We start from the raw sequence: 22,042 nt of genomic DNA on the forward strand, positions 1-22,042 counted from the left end.
TCCATATACGGATTTTGTTAATTTGTAACATATTCTTTGGGTCTTCTATTCAAAGTTTTCTGGTTTCTCCGTATAAATTGTTTCTTCAATGTTTCCATTGAGAAACATAATCTTAACGTCCATCTGATGTAACTCAAGATCAAGATGAGCAACAAGTGCCATGATTGTCTTGAAAGAGTCTTTCGATGAAACTAAAGAGAAAGTCTCTGTAAAATCAATGTTTTCTTTTTGAGTATATCTTTTAGCTGCAAGATGTGCCTTATACCTCTCCACATTACCATTTGCATCCCTATTGGTTTTAAATATCCATTTACAACTAATTAGTTTTGCACATTCAGGTAATGGGACAAGTACCTAAACTTTATTGTCTTGCATAGACTTATACTCTTATTGCATGACATTAATCCACTTTTAAGAATTAAAACTTTTCATGCCCTGACAAAATTCAATAGGATCATCTTCTATCATCTCATTTCCATCCTCATGTTCTTAGAGAAATACAACATAATCATCTGAAATAGTATTTCACCTCTCTCTCATAGACCTCATTAATGACACTTGTTCTTGAGTTTGTTCTTCGGGAACAAATACCTCATCTTGAATAGGGAGTTGTTGAACATTGTTTTGTTAAGATTCTGGATTCATTTCTTGATCAATGACAGGTATGAGAACCTAAGCATCATCAAAAGTGATAGTAGAAACTAAGTTAGAATTCAATTCCTCCTTAAAAGCAATGTCTCTAACCTTATGTCTACCTCCAAACTCAACATCCTAAAAAAATATTATAGTTTCTATTTCAAAAATATTCTTAATTGTGGGATCATAAAACATATAGTCCCTAGATCGTTCAGAATAACCAATAAAGTCATTTCTCACTATTTTGGAGTCCAATTTCTTTTCATGTGGCCTATAAGGCCCTGCTTCAGTTGGACATCCCTAAATGTGAAAGTACTTTAGACTAGACTTTTGACTTGTCTAAAGCTCATAAGGATTTTTTGCAACTGCTTTAGTGGGTATTCTATTCAGAATGTAAGTTGTCGTCTTTAATGCTTCTCCCCAGAAAGACTCAGGTAAGTTAGAATGAGCAATTATGCTCTTTACCATATCCTTAAGAGTCTTATTTCATCTTTGGGCTACACCATTCATAGTAGGTGATCCTGGCATGGTGTACTATAGGATAATATCACATTCTTCTAGGAATTTCGTAAATGGTCTTGGATGTTGTTCACCTCATCCATCATACCTACCGTAGTATTCACCACCACGATCAGATTTGATGTTCTTAATCCTTTTATTGAGTTGATTTTCAACTTCAACTTTATAAGCTCTGAACACGTCCAGAAACTGGGATTTCTTATAAATGAGATATAGGTACCCATAACGTAAGTAGTCATCTATGAATGTTATGACATATTGTTGACCATTCCAAGATGCCATAGGGAATGACCTATAAACATAAGTATGAATTAATTCTAAGACATCTAAATATTTGTTGGTACGTGGTCTTTTGGTTTTGGTCTATTTTACCTTGATGCAATCGACATAGACATCAAATTTTCCAAAGTCAAGGGACTTTAAAACACCATCGGACACAAGGTGTTCAACTCTACCTTTTGTGATATGACCTAAGCACTTATGCCATAATGATATCCGATTTTCCTTAATTAATTTATGTTTATACCACGTGATTCCACATGCAAGATTCTATTATAGGATGTAATTATTTCTAGCAAATAAAGGTTGCCATAATCACTTAAATAACTAGTTCCAACAACATTCAAATTTAAAGACAAACTAAACTTATTGTTTCCAAATGAACAACAATATCAAAATTTTTCCAACAAAGAAACAGAGACTAAATTCCATTTAAAAGACAGTTTAACAAAAATGTCTTTTAAATCCGAGTAAAAACTAGATCCTAATAACAATCTAAAATGTCCAATTGCTTTCACTTCCATCGATTTTCTATCGCCCACGAAGATGTGTCTTTCACCATCACTTGGCTTTCGGTAGCTCAGACAACCTTTCATATAAACACTTATGTGAATAGTAGCATCAGAATCTATCTACTAAATATTTCTATGTACTGAAGCTAAATTAACCTCAAAACATACCAAAGTAAGAATTAAACATTTCTTTGCATGCCAGCCGCGATACTTGCCAAATTCTTTCTTCACGTGTCTAGACTTGTTACAAAAGAAACAACATTCTTTCAAAATATTTTTGAAAATTTTGATAGTGTTTATTAGTAACGTAATAAGAATTTGTAAGATAAAATGTCTACTTTAGATATAAAGTTGTAAATCATAAAATATGTACTTAAATGATATTTAAATTTATTAATATTATGATATATGAAATATGAAATATATAAATTTAAATTATAAAAAATTATTAAAAGTAATTTATTAAGTAATAATATTATGATATATTGAGTACATGTAATATATAAACTCAAATTGGTTAATATTATGATATATGAAATATATAAATTTTGATACTACTGAAATTTGTTGTTGATATTGATACCGATAAAATATATAAACTTAAATTATAATAAAATTATAATTGACTCAAATGTAAAGTACTCCTATTTTCACATGTTATTATTACCACAATGCCAAGTTATTATCATTTTGATACTAAAACATATTCAATTTAGATTATAGTACAAATATAATAAAATAATTTATTGTAATTTATTGTTAATATTGTGATATATAAAATATACATTTTAAATAATTAATATAAATTGTCTTTAAAATTTAATTTAAATATATAAATTATATTTATTTTATAATTAATACAAATAAAAAAAACAAATTGGAATATGTGACCCAAACCGGCTTTAAAAAGCCGAAAGTTTATCATCGCTTTTGACTTGAAATAATTTTGAATTCAATGATACACAAAGCGTAATTTGTTTTAATTACTAAAATATTTTACTTTTTTTAAAATATATATATACTCAATATACAATTAAACAATTATTATAATAATATATACTACATTAAATATAATATGAGATTACATTTCATAATAATTGTAATCAACTTATTAACGAAAATTAAACCATAAGAATAATAGATATTTTTATAAAATAATATATTAAAATATAATATTTTAAATTCACTTCATATTAGATGTGTTCGTGGTGGGGTCAAGCTGAGATTAAACGTGAGATTAACACATTTTATGTTTACTCAAGTTCAATCTAACTTAAAATATGAGTTTAAAATTTTTATCTAAACACATCTATATTTATATATGGCTAACCTAAACTTATTTTAAGTCTGCCCATATTATTATTTTTATTTTAAAATATTTATTTTATTTTAATATTTAATAAATTTTTATGTTTTTTACTTATCATAATTTTATATATAGTCATATTAATTTTTATTACTATATATTTAATCTTAATGGGTTATAAATTGTATAACATATAAAAATAAAAATAGATTGAGCCGAGCTCATGTTTTAAATATTCAAGTCTAAGCTTGACCCGTATTTTAATCAAGTTTAGTTTTTTATTTAAATCCTTTCAAATTTCGAACAATTAGATGAATAACTCAATTTATAAATAAGTCTACTTTATATCAATTAAAATAATAACAAAATTATTTATTTGTGTTATTAAAATTTAATTGATATAAAATAGGAAATAAATTAATTACCCTTTTAATTTTTATTTTGGTGAAAAATTACCCTTTTAATTTATTTGTTCATTTTCGTCAATTTTGTTTTTGGTTTATTGTTGCTCAAATTTGTTCCAGCTAGTTTATTTCAAAAAAAAAAAAAAAAGAAAGAAAGTTTTATAATTTTTTATATACATTATGTCTCAGCTTTTAATTATTAAAAGAAAAAAGCAGGAAAAAATTACTTCATTTCGGCTGGCAACTTATTAAGATCAAGATCAAACTCTCTCACTTGCCCGCCGCCTCCTTCAAAATCAACAACCCAAGACGACGAATCGGTATCGCTTTGAGCCCCACATGATAGGGGGTAACCCGACCCGGCTGAAGCAAAAGCGTCAAAGAAAAACTGAGGACGATTCGCCGTCACGGCGAGAGTTAGGTCCAACGGAGGCGGAGGCGACGAAGACTCCACGGTGCTGCTATGGCTGGGGCTACGCGTGAAGTTGCTATCGGCGAAATTCGTTTTGGCCTTAGCGCCACGGAACTCTCGTGCGGCAGCGTCGTAAGCACGCGCTGCATCCTCAGCTGTGTCGAAGGTGCCGAGCCAAACTCGCGTCTTTCTTCTCGGGTCCCGGATCTCGGCCGCGTAGCGTCCCCATGGGCGCTTTCTAACGCCGCGATAACGAATCTCCATGGAAACCAGGTTGGAGTTGGGGTTAATGGGTTTTGATCTAGGAGCCATGACTTTTCCTTTAAACTGAAAAGGAAGAAAAGAGCGAGCAATTGGGTTAAGGAAAAGGGAGAAAGGCGTGGGAGTTATATAGTGAAGTTTCCGCGCTTCATTGTGTGCAGTCAAAGCCGTTTCTGTGGGGGAATCCCTTGTCCGTGGAAGTTATTTAAGACAGTTTTAATCATTAAATTATTTGCAGTGGATTAAAAGAATAATGATGTGAAGCACATATGCATTATGCCATTGCCATGCATATTAACATAAAAAATCAATTAAAGCCTTAGATTTTAAACATGCCTTTGAATTTTACCAGATTTGAAGTCCTCTCTCATTTTTCACTTACATAAAAAAATGTATTTAGGTTTTTAATTTTTTTATTTATCATTTTCAAATTCTAGATTTTTTCAAGTTTTTTATTGAATTATTATGAATTTCAATATTTTCAAATTTGAATTATTCTGAGAAGGGGTCCCGACCCTCCTAAAATTGAAAATTTATAAAATTTTAAATTAATAAAAGTAAAATTATACTATGAACTTCCCAAAAATGACAAAATTTTGATTTGATCATTTAAAAATTATAAAGATATAAGCTATTAAAATGGTGAAATTTCATTTTTACTATTGTAAAAAAATACAATTTAATTTTGGCCCCTAAAAAAATTTTCTAGCTTCACCCCCGATTTTGAGTCCAACTTAAAAGAGTTTGAAAGTTTTCATTTAAGTTACTAGGATGTTAAAATTGTTGTTGTATGGCCTTCTCTGTCCATTTTGCTTGTACCAATCGAAAGGTCTCATCCCCTTTCTCTTCTACAGTTTAGTTTTTTTCCATAAAATAACTTTGAACATCACAAATATTCGAACCAAAATCTAATAGCTTTCTTCTTTAATCTTTGACATTGACCATCAAATTAAATTGGATCTAAGGTATGTTCTACTTGTCAATAGTATTAATTCACTGTATCAATTATTGAATCGTCGCTTGGAGCTTGCTAGCTGGACTTAAAAAAAAAACACTTAACAACCCAGAGACTTAAATAAAAACTTTCAAATAATTTAGTGACTTAAATGAAAACTTTCAAATAATTCAATAATTATTTTGTATCTTTTTAAAATTATGTGATCAAAACGTAAATTTACTAATAGTTTAGTGATCTTAGGTGTAGTTTACCCTTAAATTTAAATCGATTGGATTAAATTTTTTATTTGTATTTATTTCTTATTTTAAAACCAATGACAATGTATTTATCTAATAAAATATATATATATATATATATATATATAATATAGCAAGTTACATAAGGTATATATTCTACAAGTGACACTCTCTTATTTTTTCATTTAATTTTTATTTAATATTTAATAAAATTTTATGAAGTTTCAAATTTATTTGAGAATGCACACATGGTACAAATCAATTTTTAATGATATTTTCATCTAATAATTTTAAGTTGTAAATTTGATACAAATTTTGTATGAATTAAAAATGATATTAGTTTAAATATTCACGGGTTATTCAATTATGATTATTTTAATATTTCGTTGCCAACAACAAAATTTAAAAATCATTCTATTGCTTAAACATTTACTTTACTAACTAAACTTATGCTTTGTGAATATTAACTTTATTATAAGTATTACTCACAATGAAGATCATTAAAAAAAAAAGTCCCAACATTTAGCATTAAGAGATGAAACACTTTCTTTCAAAAAAAAAAAAAAAAAGATGAAACACTTTTTTTAATGTATTTATTGAAACGACCCCAATAATTATTTCTCTTATTCTTCTTTAGATTTATTAAGAAGATAAAAACTCAAACATTTAATCTGGATGGCAGGAAAATCCTGGGAAAGATTAACATTTCAGTATATATTTCTGGGTTCATTTGCATTTCCAGTCCCCCAGTGTTGTCCTTGTTTCTTGATAGATTTTCTTGACAATTCTACCGATTCTACTGGTTGTGTGTCGTTCTAATTTTAGATATTAACTGCTTCCTTAGAATAAGCCTTTTAGAATAAGCCTTCCGTTTGGAGATTAAGACTGTGAGTTCGAATGTTTGCTGTTTTTTGTTTCAGTGAGTCTTTTTAGCACAATTACTCGAAAACCAAATCGTTATTCTGTTGTTTGTGAGGCTGCACCAAAGAAGAAGGCCGATTCAGCCGCTAAGAGGGCTCGTCAAGCCAACAAAAGGCAAATTTACAACAAAGCAAAAAAATTCCAAGTCAAAACCCGAATGAAGGTGGTAATAATTTTTTACATGAAGTTAACTTATCTGATTGCCTATTAACGGTTATAGGTTCAACTGTGCATAGGATATTTGGACGGCAGACTTTTATGTGTCCTACTGTGCTTCTTTGCATACCCTCTTTCATGTGAATGAATGCTTAGCACTATTAGGCATGGCTTCAATTATACTTCAACCCGATGATGTAATATGCAATAAAACAGCATAAGCAACTCCGATAAAGTGCTAAGTGAATCTGTTCTATTGCCCGTTCTTGGAAGATTCATAATGTTACGTGAAATGCGAATGAATTGTGTGTTCTTCTCGTTCAAGGTTTTGGAGGCACTGGATGTGCTGCGGAAGAAACCCGAAGCACAAGCTAAAGAGATTTACCAATTGAGAAACTGACAGCCTATTCAGTGATGGATAAAGCAGTAAAAGTGGGAACACTGCATAGGAACACTGCAGCACGCAGAAAGTCTGTCTTGCAAGGAGAAAGGAGGCTGATGAAATCCACCACGGTTGGTATACCCTTGATCCAGCTGCAAATGCAGCCTAGAAGAGTAAGCATGTTGCGAAAACTTGTATTTTTCCTAGGCAGTGAACCCAAACTGTTATTTGTTACCCATTTTCAGTTCAGTCGTCTAAATGGTCTCTCTTTCAACACATCTGAGGATCTTGTTCTGTTGAGTTTGTAATTGTTTTGGATATTACCAAACAAGTCCCTGTGTAGCACTCCCAGGATCTATCTCATTAAGCATTCCCATTTTGTTTCAATCAATACTTGAAACAAAACCGGAAGTCTCTGAATCTGAATGGCAGGTGAACTGCTAATCATAATATGGCAGCTGTTTGTCTACTTAAAGACTAACAAGCCGACATACTCGGTCAACGTAAGAACCACAAAATCCAGAAAATGTGTTTTTTTTTGTAACTTAAATATCACAAAATCCAATATCTATAAAGCAATACTCGATCAGTGGTAAATAAGCAAACGCAGCGTTGGGTATGATTGTAAGCATCACTTTTCTAAGAATTTAATTTTATCTTAAGAATCTAATTTGGTATGTTAAATTTTATTTATTTATTTTAGAATCTAATTTTATCTTAAGAGTTATTTTCTCGTCAATATGCTAATGTGGTTTTTTTAATAAAATGTTGAGGAAATTAAAAATAATATTAAGACAAAATTAACCTTATTTTATATTAATTTAAGATATTAATTTACTAATAAAACGTAAAAAAAAAAAAAACTATTATCTTCTTCTTATTCTACTAAATTTTCTCTATATTTCAATGGATTATTTGCAAGCTTTTATATAAACATTTTTTTCATTTATTTCAAAACAAATTTGATATATATATGATTTTATATGTGTATTATTATTATATTTAAAAATATAGGTAAGATAAATTTGAAACAAGATCACGTTCAATTAACATTATAAATTAAAAATTTTAAAACATCAATTAAAATTATTATTAAATATTTAATCCAAATATTTATTAAGAGTAAAGTTTATTATAAAAATTAAATATATAAATATTATCTTTTATTTAATAAGAGTAAATTCATAAATTATCATTACATTCTTACGAAATAATGTAACTTACCTAAGATTTTAATCAATAGCTTCTAATGTATACTAAACATTGTAAAATAATTTTTCGATAATCAAATTCGAACCATTTACATTTCAAAAATCACATTACATTAAAATTATAAAAAACACCAAATGCTGCTAAACTTTTCTTATTCTAGTCTTTGACTGTGAGAGTATTTTAAGGATGTTGTTTTAAATTGTTTATTTATTTAATTGCATTTTAAACGAAGTTATTGTATGGTTTAATGATATTTCAATGAAATTTTTAAGGACTAAAGACATAACGGGGCTTCATTATTTAATTGCTTAAATGTCTTCACTTCCATTTTCTTATCATCAAATTTTGTTTTTAATTTTTAAGTTCTTTTTTTTTCATTTCCTAAAAGAATTCATTAAAGTAAGCTCGGGGATTAAGTAGGATTATAAAATTTACATTATTTTTATCTAAATGGAAAAATAATTTCAATATAATTAAGATCTTAAATTATGAATTTCATGTTTCCTTTAATTGATGTGAAATCAATTATTGATTATCCATAATATTGTATCATTACCGTTTATCTTTCCATTAGTAACGTAAATAGCCTAGATTTAAAAAAAATTATTTAGAACTGAACAAAATTAATGTTAACATTAAAATTTGAGGAATGTTAATGTTTATATAAAAAGAAAATATAGAATATTTAAAATTAATGTTTAATTGATACGATCTTATGTTTCTAGAAAATAAAATGTAAATGATAGCTTATAGTTATTCTGCTGTGAAAAGTAAATAAATCATATTAAAATTGTCAATTGTAGTTCGTATTTTATAGTTTTGTTAATTAAATCTTTTGTTTAGAATTGAAAAGTAATTATAAAAATAAATTTCAAGATATTTTATATATAATAAATGTTAATTTTATTATAAATTTAAGAGTTTTAATATATAGAGATTAAATTGATCTATTTAATAATAAGTGGACTAATTTAATTTAATTCTAATAATACTGGAATCTATAATATAGTTAACAAAAAAAAAACATATTAATGAAAATGAAGAAGAAAACTGGTGTGGGGCTAAACTAGAGGTCATCATGGGTTGGGCTATCCAGCTCGGCTCAAGGCTTGCCCAAACAATAGGAGAGTTCGAGTAAAAATATAAGCCTGAAATATGGGTTTAGGCAAAAAAAAAAGAGGCCCGCGGGTAAAACTTTTTTAGCCCGAGTTCGGACCGAATTATATACTAAATAAATTTTTTTATTTTTAATCATATTTACTTTTTTATTTTGAATTTTAATATAACAACCTTTTATTATATTTTCAATTTGTGTATTGTTTTAAAAATTATTTTACTCTCATTTTTTATTTGTTTCTTGTTTTAATATTTATTTTTATGTTTTTAAATGTATTTGATTTATTATATTTTTAATTTTTTATTTAATGAAATAAGTTTAAAAAAATTAATATAGGTCAGGCCAAGTCGAGCTCGGACTTAACAATTTTATTTTGAGTCTTGCTTAAATAAATTTTTAGACTCATATTAAAGGTCGAGTCTAAAAATAGACCTAAAATTTTATTTGAACCTAGCCCGGCCCACAATCAGTTCTAGGTAAACCAATGTAAGCCTGAAATTGGTCCATTACAACAGCCATAACCAATGGTGGGTTCTAAGCCTACAATAACAACCCAAAACCAAGAAACATTTGTCCTTTCTCAAATCTAAAACCCTGAATCTTTGCCCCAATTGAAATGAAAGAAACACCGAAAAACAAAGAACGGGAAAACACTTGGACACTAAAACCATTTTTTTTGGAAGCCATGAAAAGGGTTTTGTTCAGAGGCATTTCACTCACTACTCGCAATTTTCTTCACTCTTATACCAAAACCAACCAAAACCCAGTTCCCTCGTTCACCCCACTCGCCGTATCAACTCGGTCTCGACTCAGGTTCTTCTCATCCGAATCGGATTCTCCCGTTGAAAAGAAGCCTGACCCTGTTTTAGAATCTGCTTCAGTAGCTGATTCCCATGTCAAGGATGTAGCTTTGCCTGTTGAGGATGTGAGTAATAAAGGTAAAAAATGGGTTAAAAAAATATTGGATTTGGGTTTCTTTTTGGCAATCTGTTTCTTGTGTTTTTGTTTAGATGATGAGAAATGAAAGTCAAGATGAATGAACAAGTTTGATTTTTACTTGGTTGGTTTGTTATGTTCATGTTAAAAAGTCTTAAACTGGGTCTGAGGATTTAATCTGTTGATCTTCTTTGCTGGAATTTACTTTTTTTTTTTTTTGAAATTATTTGATTGGTTGTTGAGAAAGGAAGGGAAACGAAATCATGATATATATATATATATATGTTTTTGTTTGGATAATGAGCAAAGCAAGTGATAATTTGTTTCTTAGTTATGTTGTTTAACTTTGTTAGTTCTTTGGTGCCAGAGCTGAAAACCCGAATCAAGAAGTACTTTGCAGGGGATGAAGAGGCACTCCCTTCAGTTCTTGAGGCCATTTTGCGGAGAAAGTTGGCTGGGAAGCATGAGGAGACGGATGATGAATTGATGGATGAATTGGAGGTGCAACCACGAGACAACGTGGACGATGAAGAGTTTGAGTCAGATTTTGATAATTTGTATTCGACTGATGAAGAGATCGAAAATTTGTATAGTGCCAGGGATATAGTCGTGAAGGGAATGGTCAAGGATGAGTACTTTAACATGGATGATCAGAAGTGGGATGAAATGATTAAGGAAGCTGTTCAGCATGGATATCTTAAAGACACAAAGGAGTGCGAGGAAATTCTAGAGGACATGCTTAGCTGGGACAAGCTCCTCCCAGGTTTTTCTTGATTTTAATATCACATATGTTCTTTTCTATGTGAGGCTCTCTGGTTCTATTGTACTGGGTCGCTTTACTTTCTATTGTGGACCTGTAAATCTCTGCCAATTCTAGCTTATCGTCTGCAATATTGATAGATGTTTAGATTATCAATCCATTTTCTTGTGAAATGATCGATTGCATTATTTTCAGGGCTTCTTTTTGTAGTGTAATGAATGGTAGACTTGGTAAACTTGTATGTGTTACAAAATTGAATCTAGAGATCCGCTTCCCTGTCTTGACTTGAGCAACCTACTTCCAATCTTCCTTCAAAGTAGTTTCCTAATATATTTGGCTTTATGTATGCACTTTCTGAAGAATCTGAACTATTAGCCTATGATGCTCCTACTTTTCATTTTTCTTGAAGTACCTGTGTCCAACGTATATATAGACATCGCTATGGGGATATGACCTGACAATGATCCTTGAAATATATGAAAGAAGTTAGCGAAGATTCAACACACCTGTATCCTGCACTCACACCCTAGTCTGAGTAATATAGCTATTAGCCCCCATTCAGTTTTTGATGAAACAAAGTGTGGATAGAAAACCTGTCAATATTTGCAATGTTTGTCCATAATGTTTGTAAATGAGAAATGACCCTTGTCTACTTCATTTGTCAAAGCCAATTGCTTGCGATTGCATGTAAATGTCACTAGAAGGCTGTTGCTAAGGCTTAAGAATCTGTTTTATGAGTCAGTGTTGGTTGTTTCAAGTTCACTTTAATGTCACTCTGTTTACTGCTTTCTAGTTTAACTTTTTTATGGTAAGTGATTTGTATGCTAGTTGTTTCGCTTGAATATGCATGCAGAACTTACATATTAGTAGTTACAAACACAGATTTGCTGCTTGATAACAGATCTTTTTCTTTTTCTTTTTTTTTTTATAGTTTACCATGGTTGCTTTATGCCTATATGATTTGCTTTCAAAAACATAGCTTGTATGATTAAAGGGAAGCAAATTCATAGCTCTAGTATAAAATTTGACACTTATGATAATATTCCATTTATCTTTTTGGCCTCTAGACTCTAGACCTTCATTTGAACTTTACATATTCTCTTAACTAAGAACTGCATGGAGCTTGTACAATATGACAATAGGTGCAGTTTCACTCAACATGGACTGTGTTAGGGTTTGAAGTGGATTGGATCAAGGGATTACTTTGCAGCTTCATGCTATTCCAACTCATTAAACTTAGGCTCGTTATAATTCATAATTTTATGCAAATGATAATCGTATAGCATTATCCTGGCATGATCAGATGAGATGAAGAAAAAGGTGGAAGAAAGGTTTAATGAGCTAGGCGATATGTGTGAACGAGGCGAGCTTGAAGTTGAAGAAGCTTATGAGCAATTCAAGGAATTCGAGGATCAGATGGTGATGGAATACGGAAAGATGGTGGAAGCTGAGGGCCAACCAAAATTTGATGAGACGGCTGTACCGGACTTAAAAAAGAACTTGGATGATCCACCTGGTGAGGGACCAATCCTTAGGTGGCAAACTCGGGCGGTGTTTGCTCCTGGTGGTGATGCGTGGCATCCCAAAAACAGAAAAGTAAAGATGTCTGTTACAGTGAAGGAGCTCGGGCTTTCAAAGCATCAATTCCGCCGGTTACGAGAGCTTGTTGGAAAGAGATACCATCCAGGCAAAGATGAACTTACAATTACTAGAGAGAGGTAAAGATATTTCTTTTTTGCTTTCCATATGACTCGTGCTAAGCTTCGGGTTCATGAACTCGTGGGTAAATTTATTTGTTTATTCTTCATTTTTAAAGGTTTGAACACCGTGAAGAGAACAGAAAAGATTGCCTCAGAACACTCTTTTCTCTCATCGAGGAAGCCGGAAAAGCTAACAAAATGATGGAGGAGGCCCGTACTAAATATGTCAAGAACAGGCTTCGAGCCAATCCAGCATTCATGGAGAGATTGCGTGCAAAGACAATGAAATTGCAAGAATCTACGACATCCCATGCATGAGAGTTTGATCTTCAAATTATTTGAATTGATTGATCATTTAACACATGAAGTGTAGCCAAATCTAATATGAAAGTTTAATGAAAAAGGAGAAAAATACAAATTTTAATTTATCTGATTTCTTGACCAGTTTCATGTCTATGCGACATTGAACATCCCTTCCCAATTGCCACTCATCATTAATTTTCAACTGATTCTCATAATTTTTTTTTTTTTACTTTATCATCATAAGATTCATAAAAGAAAAAGGCAATATTACATTGCTTATTCCCTAGTTACCTCTAATGCTTAAAGAGGAGCATTGCCTCAAACTCTTCAACCTGGTAAAAGTACATGTCTATGCAAACAGTAGATTAAAGCAGTTTGTTTGAGAAGAACAAAATATTATGGCTATGATAAAAGACATTCCAACATATTAAGGTTGGAATTGAACACGGGATTGCTGAAACAATTGGCTTTCCAATCAAAACTGTTTGACATTTTAGGAAGTCATTTTTGGATGGAATTATAGCAATTGCACCACTTTGCTTTAACCCAACACTGCCTCGTAAAATCAGTTCCATTGCAGGCCATTCACATGTGCCAATATCCTTCCCACAAACTATAAAAATAGTCACTTTTATTTGCTTCAAATGTTATTTTAGTCACTTATATTTGAAATATTTCGTTTTAGTCACATTATCGTTTTGTTATGAAATAATTAGTCTACCGTTAAGCTTCATTATTTCCCTAATAGTAGTCCTACGTGACAATTCAAATAAATTTTAAATGCCAACTTGAATGTCCTATGTAGCAATCTAAATTAAAATTATTTAATTAAAAAATTATTTTCATCCCAACAACTAGATATTTAAGTTGACATTTGAAACTTATTTGAATTACCAGATAAAACCGCTATTAGGTAGGTAACGTAATTTAACGATAGAATGACAACTTCGTAACAGAATGATAAAACATTTTAAACATAAGTGACTAAAATGTCATCTGAGACAAACGAAAATAAATATTTTGTAATTTATCCTTAAAAATAATAAAAATCTAATTAATTATAAAAATAATTTAATTACTATTAAATTAAATTATAAATTACATTGTAGTCTAATATTGTCATATGTTAAACATAATTTATTTTTTAATTAATATATGTAATCCAATATTGTCATATGTTAAACATAATTTAATTTTCAATCGATATATATAAGCTTTTTTTTTTTTGAAGTTACTAAGTGAAATAAAAATTAGAATTACAAGAAACACATCCGACTAACTACAACCAAAATTAATGAATGATAACCAGACTCGGTGATTGGCACAGAACTAAAACTATGGTATAATTTTAGAGGAAGCATTACCTAGCTTTGGTCTTTTTAAACCTTTTAGACCTAAACCTCGGTGATTTGCCATTTATCCCTTGATCTTTCTTTTGTTTTTCACCTTCTTGCTCTTCCAACTTGTTCCTCATGGAATTCACCAAAATCTCGGTCCTACGTTCTGGCACTATTCCTTTAGATGTCATCTCATTAAAATAGCTCAAAGCATCTTCAACCCTTCCCTTATCATACAGCCAGTGAATCATTACTGTGTAAGATCGCCGGTCTGGTCCCAATCCGCTTTTTCCGATCTCATCCCACATTTGTCTAACTTTCTCTTCATGATCCCACTTCATATACAACCTCAAGATCAAATTGTATGTATCACAACACATATTGCAACCATTTCTCTCCATCCTTTCCAAAACACCAGGAACTTCCTCCGGTTTCTTGGAAAATTTGAGCAAGTAGTTGAAAGTTACATTATTCGGTGAACACCCTTCCTTCTCCTCCATCTCATCCAAGATCTCATAAACCTTCTCCATCCTCCCAATCTTTCCTAGGTGCTTGATAAGCGAGTTGTATGTTGCAACATTTGGGGAACAACCACGTTCCTTCATCTCCCTAAACACTTCCAAAGCCTCGGGAATCCTCTTCTTGAAGCACAGCGCATCAATGACACAATTACAAATTACCACATCAGGATTACACCCCTTCTCCCACATTCCTCGAAACAACTTCATCGCAGTACCTAACTTTCCTTTCTTCGTCAATGCATTTATTAAGGTTCCGTAAGTAAACAGATCTGGTTTGTATTTTGACTCAATTATGTCCTTCCAAAACCTTTTAGCCTCATGTACATTCCCCAACACGCACCATCCATTGAGAACAATATTCATTGTCTTTAAATCATAGCCAAACTCTCTCCTCTTCAATTGATATAATGTTTCCGCAGTTTCCACGTGCTTATACCGACATAAACACATTAAAAGAACTTGAAATGCAACCAAATCATCCTTGAATTCAAATTCTTTCCTCCTATGAAAAACCCCAATCGCATCCTCCACCATATGTGCAGCAGCATACCGATTAACCAAAATCCTAAAAGTCCTTCCATCAATAAGTCCTCTTTCAGACATTTTATCAAACACCTTAGTTAACTCTTCAAACCGATGCATTCTTCCAAGAATGTCAAGAATTTCATTGCAAACATCAAAACCAAGTGAATTTTCACTTTTTTTAGACACCCATTGGAAGAAAACATAAGCTAGTTTCCAATCAAAACGGTTTCGCCTAACCAACTCCAAGACCAAACCATCAGATATTGTAACCTTGCATTGATCAAGAGCTAGCTCAATCTCTTCTGTTTTGCTATTTCTATGGTTTTTTAAAACGTTCTGGAGTTTCAACGAATATGCCTCGTATGATTTTTGGTGAAAGCCAGTGCTTTCATCAGAATTAGCAAGTGAATGAAGAAAAACTGGGTTTTTAGTGGCACCCAGAAAGGGAAATATGTGAACGCTGGGATGGTATTGAGGGCCAGCGGGATTAGAGGTGGAGAGAAAATGTGATTTCGGGAAATCAAATGGGAATTTCCGATGGATGACGGCTTCCTGGCATAAGCATTTTAACATTTGGGATTGTGTTATGAGACGCATCATTGAGAGATGAAATGAGAAAGTGCAGTTGGCTTTACAGGAAAGATTAAAAAAAAAAATACAGAAAGGAGGTTTAGGGACACTCAGTTCATCCATCAATTTATCATCGGTCTCCTCATGCTTCCCAGCCAACTTTCTCCGCAAAATGGCCCCAAGAACTGAAGGGAGTGCCTCTTCATCCCCTTTCCCAGCCAACTTTCTTGATTCGGGCTTTCAGCTCTGGCACCAAAGAACTAACAAAGTTAAACAACAAAACTAGGAAACAAACTATCACTTGCTTTGCTCATTATCCAAACAAAAACATATATATATATATATATATATATATATATATATCATGATTTCGTTTCCCTTCCTTTCTCAACAACCAATCAAATAATTTTCAAATAAAAAAAAAGTAAATTCCGGCAAAGAAGAAGCACAGATTAAATCCTCATACCCAGTTTAAGGCTTTTTACCAGACTAACATGAACATAACAAACCAACCAAGTAAAAATCAAACTTGTTCATTCATCTTGACTTTCCTTTCTCATCATCTAAACAAAAACACAAGAAACAAATTGCCAAAAAGAAACCCAAATCCAATATTTTTTTAACCCATTTTTTACCTTTATTACTCACATCCTCAAACAGGCAAAGCTACATCCGTGACATGGGCATCAGCTCCTGAAGCAGATTCTATAACAGGGTCAGACTTCCTTTCAACGGGAGAAACCGATTCGGATGAGTAGAACCTGAGTCTAGACCGAGTCGAAGCGGCGAGTGGGTTGAACGAGTGAACTGGGTTTTGGAATAAGAGAAGAAAATTGCGAGTGGTGAGTGAAATGCCTCTTAACAAAAAACTTTTCATGGCTTCCAAAAAAAAAAAAGAAGGTTTTAGCATCCAAGTGTTTTCCCGTTCTTTGTTTTTCAGCGTTTTTTTGATTTCATTTGGGGCCAAGATTTAGGGTTTTAGATTTGAGAAAGACAATTGTTTCTTGGTTTTGGGTTGTTATTGTAGCTTAGAACCCACCATTGGTTATGGCTGTTATAATGGACCAAATTCAGGTTTACATTGGTATAACCCAAGACCAGTTTCCTTCTTTTTCATTAATATGTTTTTTTTGGGCAATTTACTAAAAAAAACCCTTTTATATCATTATTTATAAAAATGACTTGACTTTTTGATTATTTACAGGAAATGGCCATTTTTCACGAAAGCGCGTGCATGTCAACGAGAAGTTCGGGGGAGCGTTTTGCCCCTTTTTTTTCAGGTTAGGGTTTTTGGTTGGTTTAAAGTTAGGATTTAGTGGTTTATGGTTTTTAGGATTTAGGGTTTTAATATTTTTTAAGGGAAAAATTAATTAAATTAGAGTTAAGGGTTAATTAATTAAATTAAATATGAAATTAAAAATTCAATTAAATTAGGATTTAGGCTTTATTAATTAAATTAATTATTAATTACGGAAAAAAGCTCTTACGTGGATGCTCTTTTACTATAGTAGTATCTGAAAAAATAATTTTGAGAAGATGTTTCTGAACAAATAGTGTCAAAAAAGCTTCAAGAAGGATGCACAGTCAGCAAAATTACGGAAAAAAACTCTCATGTGGACTTTCTTTGCTACAGTAGTATCTGAAAAAATAATTTTAAGAAGATGTTTCTGAACAAATAGTGTCAAAAACGTTTCAAGAAGGATGCACTGTCAGCAAAATTACAGAAAAAAGCTCCTACATGGACGCTCTTTTACTACAGTCGTATCTGAAAAAGCCTTGGACTATAAATGAGCCAAATTTCATTCTCAGGTTGTATAAGTTACAGCAAGAGAAATTGAGGCTAAAGTAAAATAGAAACAGAAGATGAATGAACATATTAGTGCTGTTATTTACTATGATGGCGAGGTCCGTGACACTGAGAATGGCGTTGCTTTTTTATTGAAGAACACAATGCCACTGGATTTTTACCAAAACATAGATTTGACAGAACTTCGTAAAAGAATTAGGAGTAAAATCTTCGGAATGACGCCAATGAAAGTTTTGTATATTAAGTATCGATTTTATACTTCGGTTGATCCCGTGAGATATTACTCATTTGACATCAAAGGTTCTCGTAGCTGGGAGGCAATGGTGCAGACTCATCTTGCTAGTGGATCACCCTATCTTGAGTTATATGTACAATTTTCATCGAAAAATGATACATTTGTGACTTTAACATCTAATGTTGTTCGAGAGGAATACACGACCCCTGCTCGACACTCTGTTAATGGGTGGCAAAACACGGAAGCGCCCGTGTTTGGTAACAGTATGGAATACATAACCCCTACACGACACTTCGTTGGTGGATGGGACATGCACCTCGGTGGGTCGATGTTTGATACTGGAAATACGTAATGGGGAATGACATCAACTTCTAGTGGTTGGCAATTCACATCGGATTGGGGACAGTATGAAACATCTAGAAGAAGGGATGATGTACTCCCTACGACATCCACCAGCGATGGGACTTTGTTCGTTGCAGATGATGGTGGGTCAGATGATGAGTCCGATATGGATCCACTTCGAGAGTCCGGCCCAAATGGTGCAAAAGTTGGATTATTTTTTGAACCAGAGCCTATTCCAACCATACCTGAATATGTTGAAGGGGGTTCAGATGAAGAAGAAGAAGAAGATCCGCAACTTGGGGTGTACTCGCCTTCAGTCCATATGCATAATGTCGATCTATCTCAAGAAGATGCATTGGAGTTTCTAGATCTACCACACAGAAGGCGTGACCGTACAAGTTCGTCATTAGATTCGGGTGAAATGGAAGTTGGTAGGGAGTTTTCCAATAAGAATAGTTTTCTTGGTGCATTGAAACAACATAGCATCATGAACGGGGTTAACTACAACGTGGTTAAATCCAAATTCGGTAAGTTTGAGGCCAAGTGTGCAGTGCAAGATGGTACATGTTCATGGAAAATCATGGCCTCATTGAGGAAAATGACAGGCTTGTAGGAGATAAAAAAGTATAAAGGTCCACATATATGCGTTGGCGGTAAATTATAGTAGGTGTTTAGGGTTTTTGAATAATAATGTTATTACGTAATGTTGCATTATTTAACATACTTCGTTCACAAGTGTTTCACAAGATCATCCCAAGATGGATTCAAATATGTTAGCTAGCTTAATATTACCGATAGTGAAGGCGGATCCGAAGACTTCAGTGCCGGTCTTAATTGTCAATATTCGTAGCCAATTGAAGTACACGGCCTCTTACCGCAAGGTTTGGATAGCTAAGCAGAAGGCGTTGGAAAAGATGCATGGTAGGTGGGATGCTTCATATAATGAAGTGTGGCAGTGGTGTCAGGTGCTGGAGAGATATGTCCCAGGTTGCATAACAGACATTGAAACTGCAATTACGTACTACAACGACCGATTGCTCCATGGATGCTAAGTGTTCAAGCGTCTGTTCTGGAGCTTTAAGCAATGTCGGGACGCATTTATATACTGCAAGCCATTGTTACAAATTGACGGTACCTTTATGTATGGTAGATATACCTATCGGCTATTGCTGGCTGTGGCACAGGATGACAGTGGGAGAATCATTCTAATTACGTTTGCAATAACACCGAGGGAGTCAGTTGATGACTGGGATTTTTTTCTTTCTAAGTTAAGGAGGCATGTCTGCCCCCAACCTGATATATACGTTATATCGGATCGGGGCACTGGAACACTAGCTGCAATTGAGCGACAAGGAAGCCAATGGCATCGCACACACCATCGGTATTGCCTAAGGCACGTTGCGTCCAACTACTACAAGTAATATCGATCTACAACTGAATGACGATAAGTGACCAACATGGGTATTTAATCTCTATTAATATAATTTCGTTTGTAATATTCAATTTATTCTGAATGAAAGAGTGGTATGTAATTTTCGTTATCAACTAATATTGGCAGGGTATGAGATAAGTAATGACCATTTTTATGAGATGTTAGCAGTTTTGTGTTTAGTTAACGAAGAAGGCACAAACTACCTTTATAACATACCTTTCGAACAATGGATACATGCATACGACGGCGGCCTTCAATATGGTCATATGACCTCAAACCTGGTTGAATGCATAAATTCTGTTCTAAAAGGAATGCGTCATTTTCCGATAACAGCCGTTGTGTGAGAGACATATTTTCGTTTAGCGGCACTATTTCCAAAGCAAGCAGCGAGTTATAAAGGCCAAATGTAGGGAGGCCATGTATGGTGCGCGAAGGTATTGCGAGAGATTAACAAGGCAAAGGCATGAGCTAACACCATGCACATAGTTTGTCACGATCTCGACAATCTATGGTTTCGTGTAACGGAGTTTGACAGACCGAACCAAGGTATTATTGGCGGGCAATATCGTGTACACTTGAGAAATAGGACATGCGACTGTGGGGTGCATGACACATTACGTTATCCATGCGCTCATGTAATTGCAGCTTGTCAAAATCTCCGTCTGGATCCCATGACGTACGTCGACCAAGTGTACAAAATAGAATACATGTACAACGTGTGGAAACACGTATTCTCATCGATCCCAGATGAACATAAGGGGCCATCTGTATCGCTTGCTCCGTTTAAGCTGTTACTGGATAGAGAATTGCGTCGCAAACCAAATGGTCGACCTTGCTCGACTAGAATACGTAACAATATGGATATCCAAGAAACAACGAACCAACAGAGGTTGTGCGGATGGTGTAGGAACCCAGGCCAAATAACTCGATCATGTCCAAATCGGAAAAGTTGATGGTTGTTGTAATAAAATTATGTTGCATTATTTATATTTTATTAAAAATATAAAAAATATTACCGTATTCAAAAAAACATTTATTTTAATAAAATTATTAGCTAATTTAAAAGAACATTTATTGTATTAAAATTAAAAAAGTAAAGTTCAATTAAAATATTAAAACAACTTTTATTTTATTAATTATAACTATATAAAAATAAATATAATAAAAATATTGACTAATTTAAAAGAACATTTATTTTAATAAAATTAAGAAAAGTGAAGTACAATTAAAATATTAAAAATAACTTTTATTTTATTAATTGAAACTATATAAAAATTAAATATAAAAATAATAAAAATATTGCCTAATTTAAAAAAATTATTTTAATAAAATTAAAAAAGTAAAGTACAATTAAAATATTAAAACAACTTTTATTTTATTATATGAAACTATATAAAAAAAGTTTCTACAAATATATTAAAAAAATCAATGTTGGTGTCTGTCGAAATCAGTGCCATATTTGGGTCGTCGACGGTTACGCGCTGGATTCCTCCTTGGTTTAGCTTCTGGCGAGGGTTGTGGTTGCTCCGGTGGGGATTGTGGTTTTTCCGGCAGGGGATCTGATTGTGGGTGTTGGGAGGATGACCCACCTTGATAGAATAATGAATGCGGAGGTGTTTGCATCACCCATGGTGGAGGTGTTTGAATCCCATAAGGCGATGGGGAATAGTAAAAAAAAGAGCTCCCCGACGGTGCCTCGTGCGATTCCTCATGCGACAGTGGCCTATTGATTGGCGGTTGACTTGAAATAATTGGGAACAAAGATAAACCGAGCCATGCATTCCAACATGCCATAGGACTGGGAAAAGAAAATATAAAAAGGTTAGGATACATATAAGGGTTAGGATACGCACTTGGCACAATCTAAAAAGGTTGTGATATGGGTGTCTTCGGTTGAAGTGTTGGGCCAGGTGGCTGTGTGGGCATTGTTGATGGGCCCCGTGATTGTGTGGGCGTCGCTGATGGGCCAGCATCATCATCCCTTCTTCTTGGATTTAAAGGGCCCCGTCGTTCCCTTTGCATACGAATTTGTCGTCACCTCTCCTCTTCCGACAGTAAATATGGCTTACCATGGATCCTAAACCATGACATGTATTTCGGCACGCATGCTAACTTACAAACGATGACCAATTCTCGAGTAGGTATATAGTCATATCGATTTTTCCACATTTCGATATATTCTGACTAGTGTCTCGGCCAATTTGTATTCAATAACCGTAAGTCGACTTTGTGCTCATCATCGAGCATTTCAGGTTCCATAATA

The 22,042-nt window shown here is 32.9% G+C and overlaps 3 protein-coding genes, 1 long non-coding RNA gene and 1 pseudogene across 4 annotated transcripts; 2 read left to right on the forward strand and 3 right to left on the reverse strand.

Annotated features, from left to right (window-relative positions):
* Positions 1-1,740: 1,740 nt before the first annotated feature.
* LOC128286521 (uncharacterized) lies at positions 1,741-2,260 on the reverse strand. Its single transcript, XR_008277106.1, has 2 exons — positions 2,115-2,260; positions 1,741-2,023 (listed from the first exon to the last, which is right to left on the reverse strand). It is a non-coding gene; the product is annotated as an uncharacterized LOC128286521 (long non-coding RNA).
* Positions 2,261-3,793: 1,533 nt separating this feature from the next.
* On the reverse strand, positions 3,794-4,508 carry LOC108463422 (ethylene-responsive transcription factor 4). The gene has a single exon (XM_017763364.2). The coding sequence runs from the start codon at positions 4,378-4,380 to the stop codon at positions 3,880-3,882; it is 501 nt and encodes a 166-aa protein (XP_017618853.1). The 5' UTR covers positions 4,381-4,508; the 3' UTR covers positions 3,794-3,879.
* A 1,690-nt stretch (positions 4,509-6,198) lies between these two features.
* On the forward strand, positions 6,199-7,151 carry LOC108462650 (30S ribosomal protein S20, chloroplastic-like; annotated as a pseudogene).
* Positions 7,152-9,857: 2,706 nt separating this feature from the next.
* LOC108461420 (uncharacterized) lies at positions 9,858-13,135 on the forward strand. The gene is made up of 4 exons (XM_017761264.2): positions 9,858-10,249; positions 10,615-11,010; positions 12,311-12,725; positions 12,824-13,135. Exons 1-4 carry the CDS (start codon positions 9,928-9,930, stop codon positions 13,023-13,025), a joined length of 1,335 nt encoding a protein of 444 aa, XP_017616753.1. The 5' UTR covers positions 9,858-9,927; the 3' UTR covers positions 13,026-13,135.
* Positions 13,136-14,198: 1,063 nt separating this feature from the next.
* Positions 14,199-17,012, reverse strand: LOC108461716 (putative pentatricopeptide repeat-containing protein At3g15200). Its single transcript, XM_017761639.2, has 2 exons — positions 16,599-17,012; positions 14,199-16,209 (listed from the first exon to the last, which is right to left on the reverse strand). Exon 2 carries the CDS (start codon positions 16,084-16,086, stop codon positions 14,371-14,373), a length of 1,716 nt encoding a protein of 571 aa, XP_017617128.1. The 5' UTR covers positions 16,087-16,209; positions 16,599-17,012; the 3' UTR covers positions 14,199-14,370.
* Positions 17,013-22,042: the final 5,030 nt, after the last annotated feature.

This window comes from Gossypium arboreum, chromosome 13 (assembly GCF_025698485.1).
Source record: "Gossypium arboreum isolate Shixiya-1 chromosome 13, ASM2569848v2, whole genome shotgun sequence".
NCBI lineage: Eukaryota > Viridiplantae > Streptophyta > Magnoliopsida > Malvales > Malvaceae > Gossypium > Gossypium arboreum.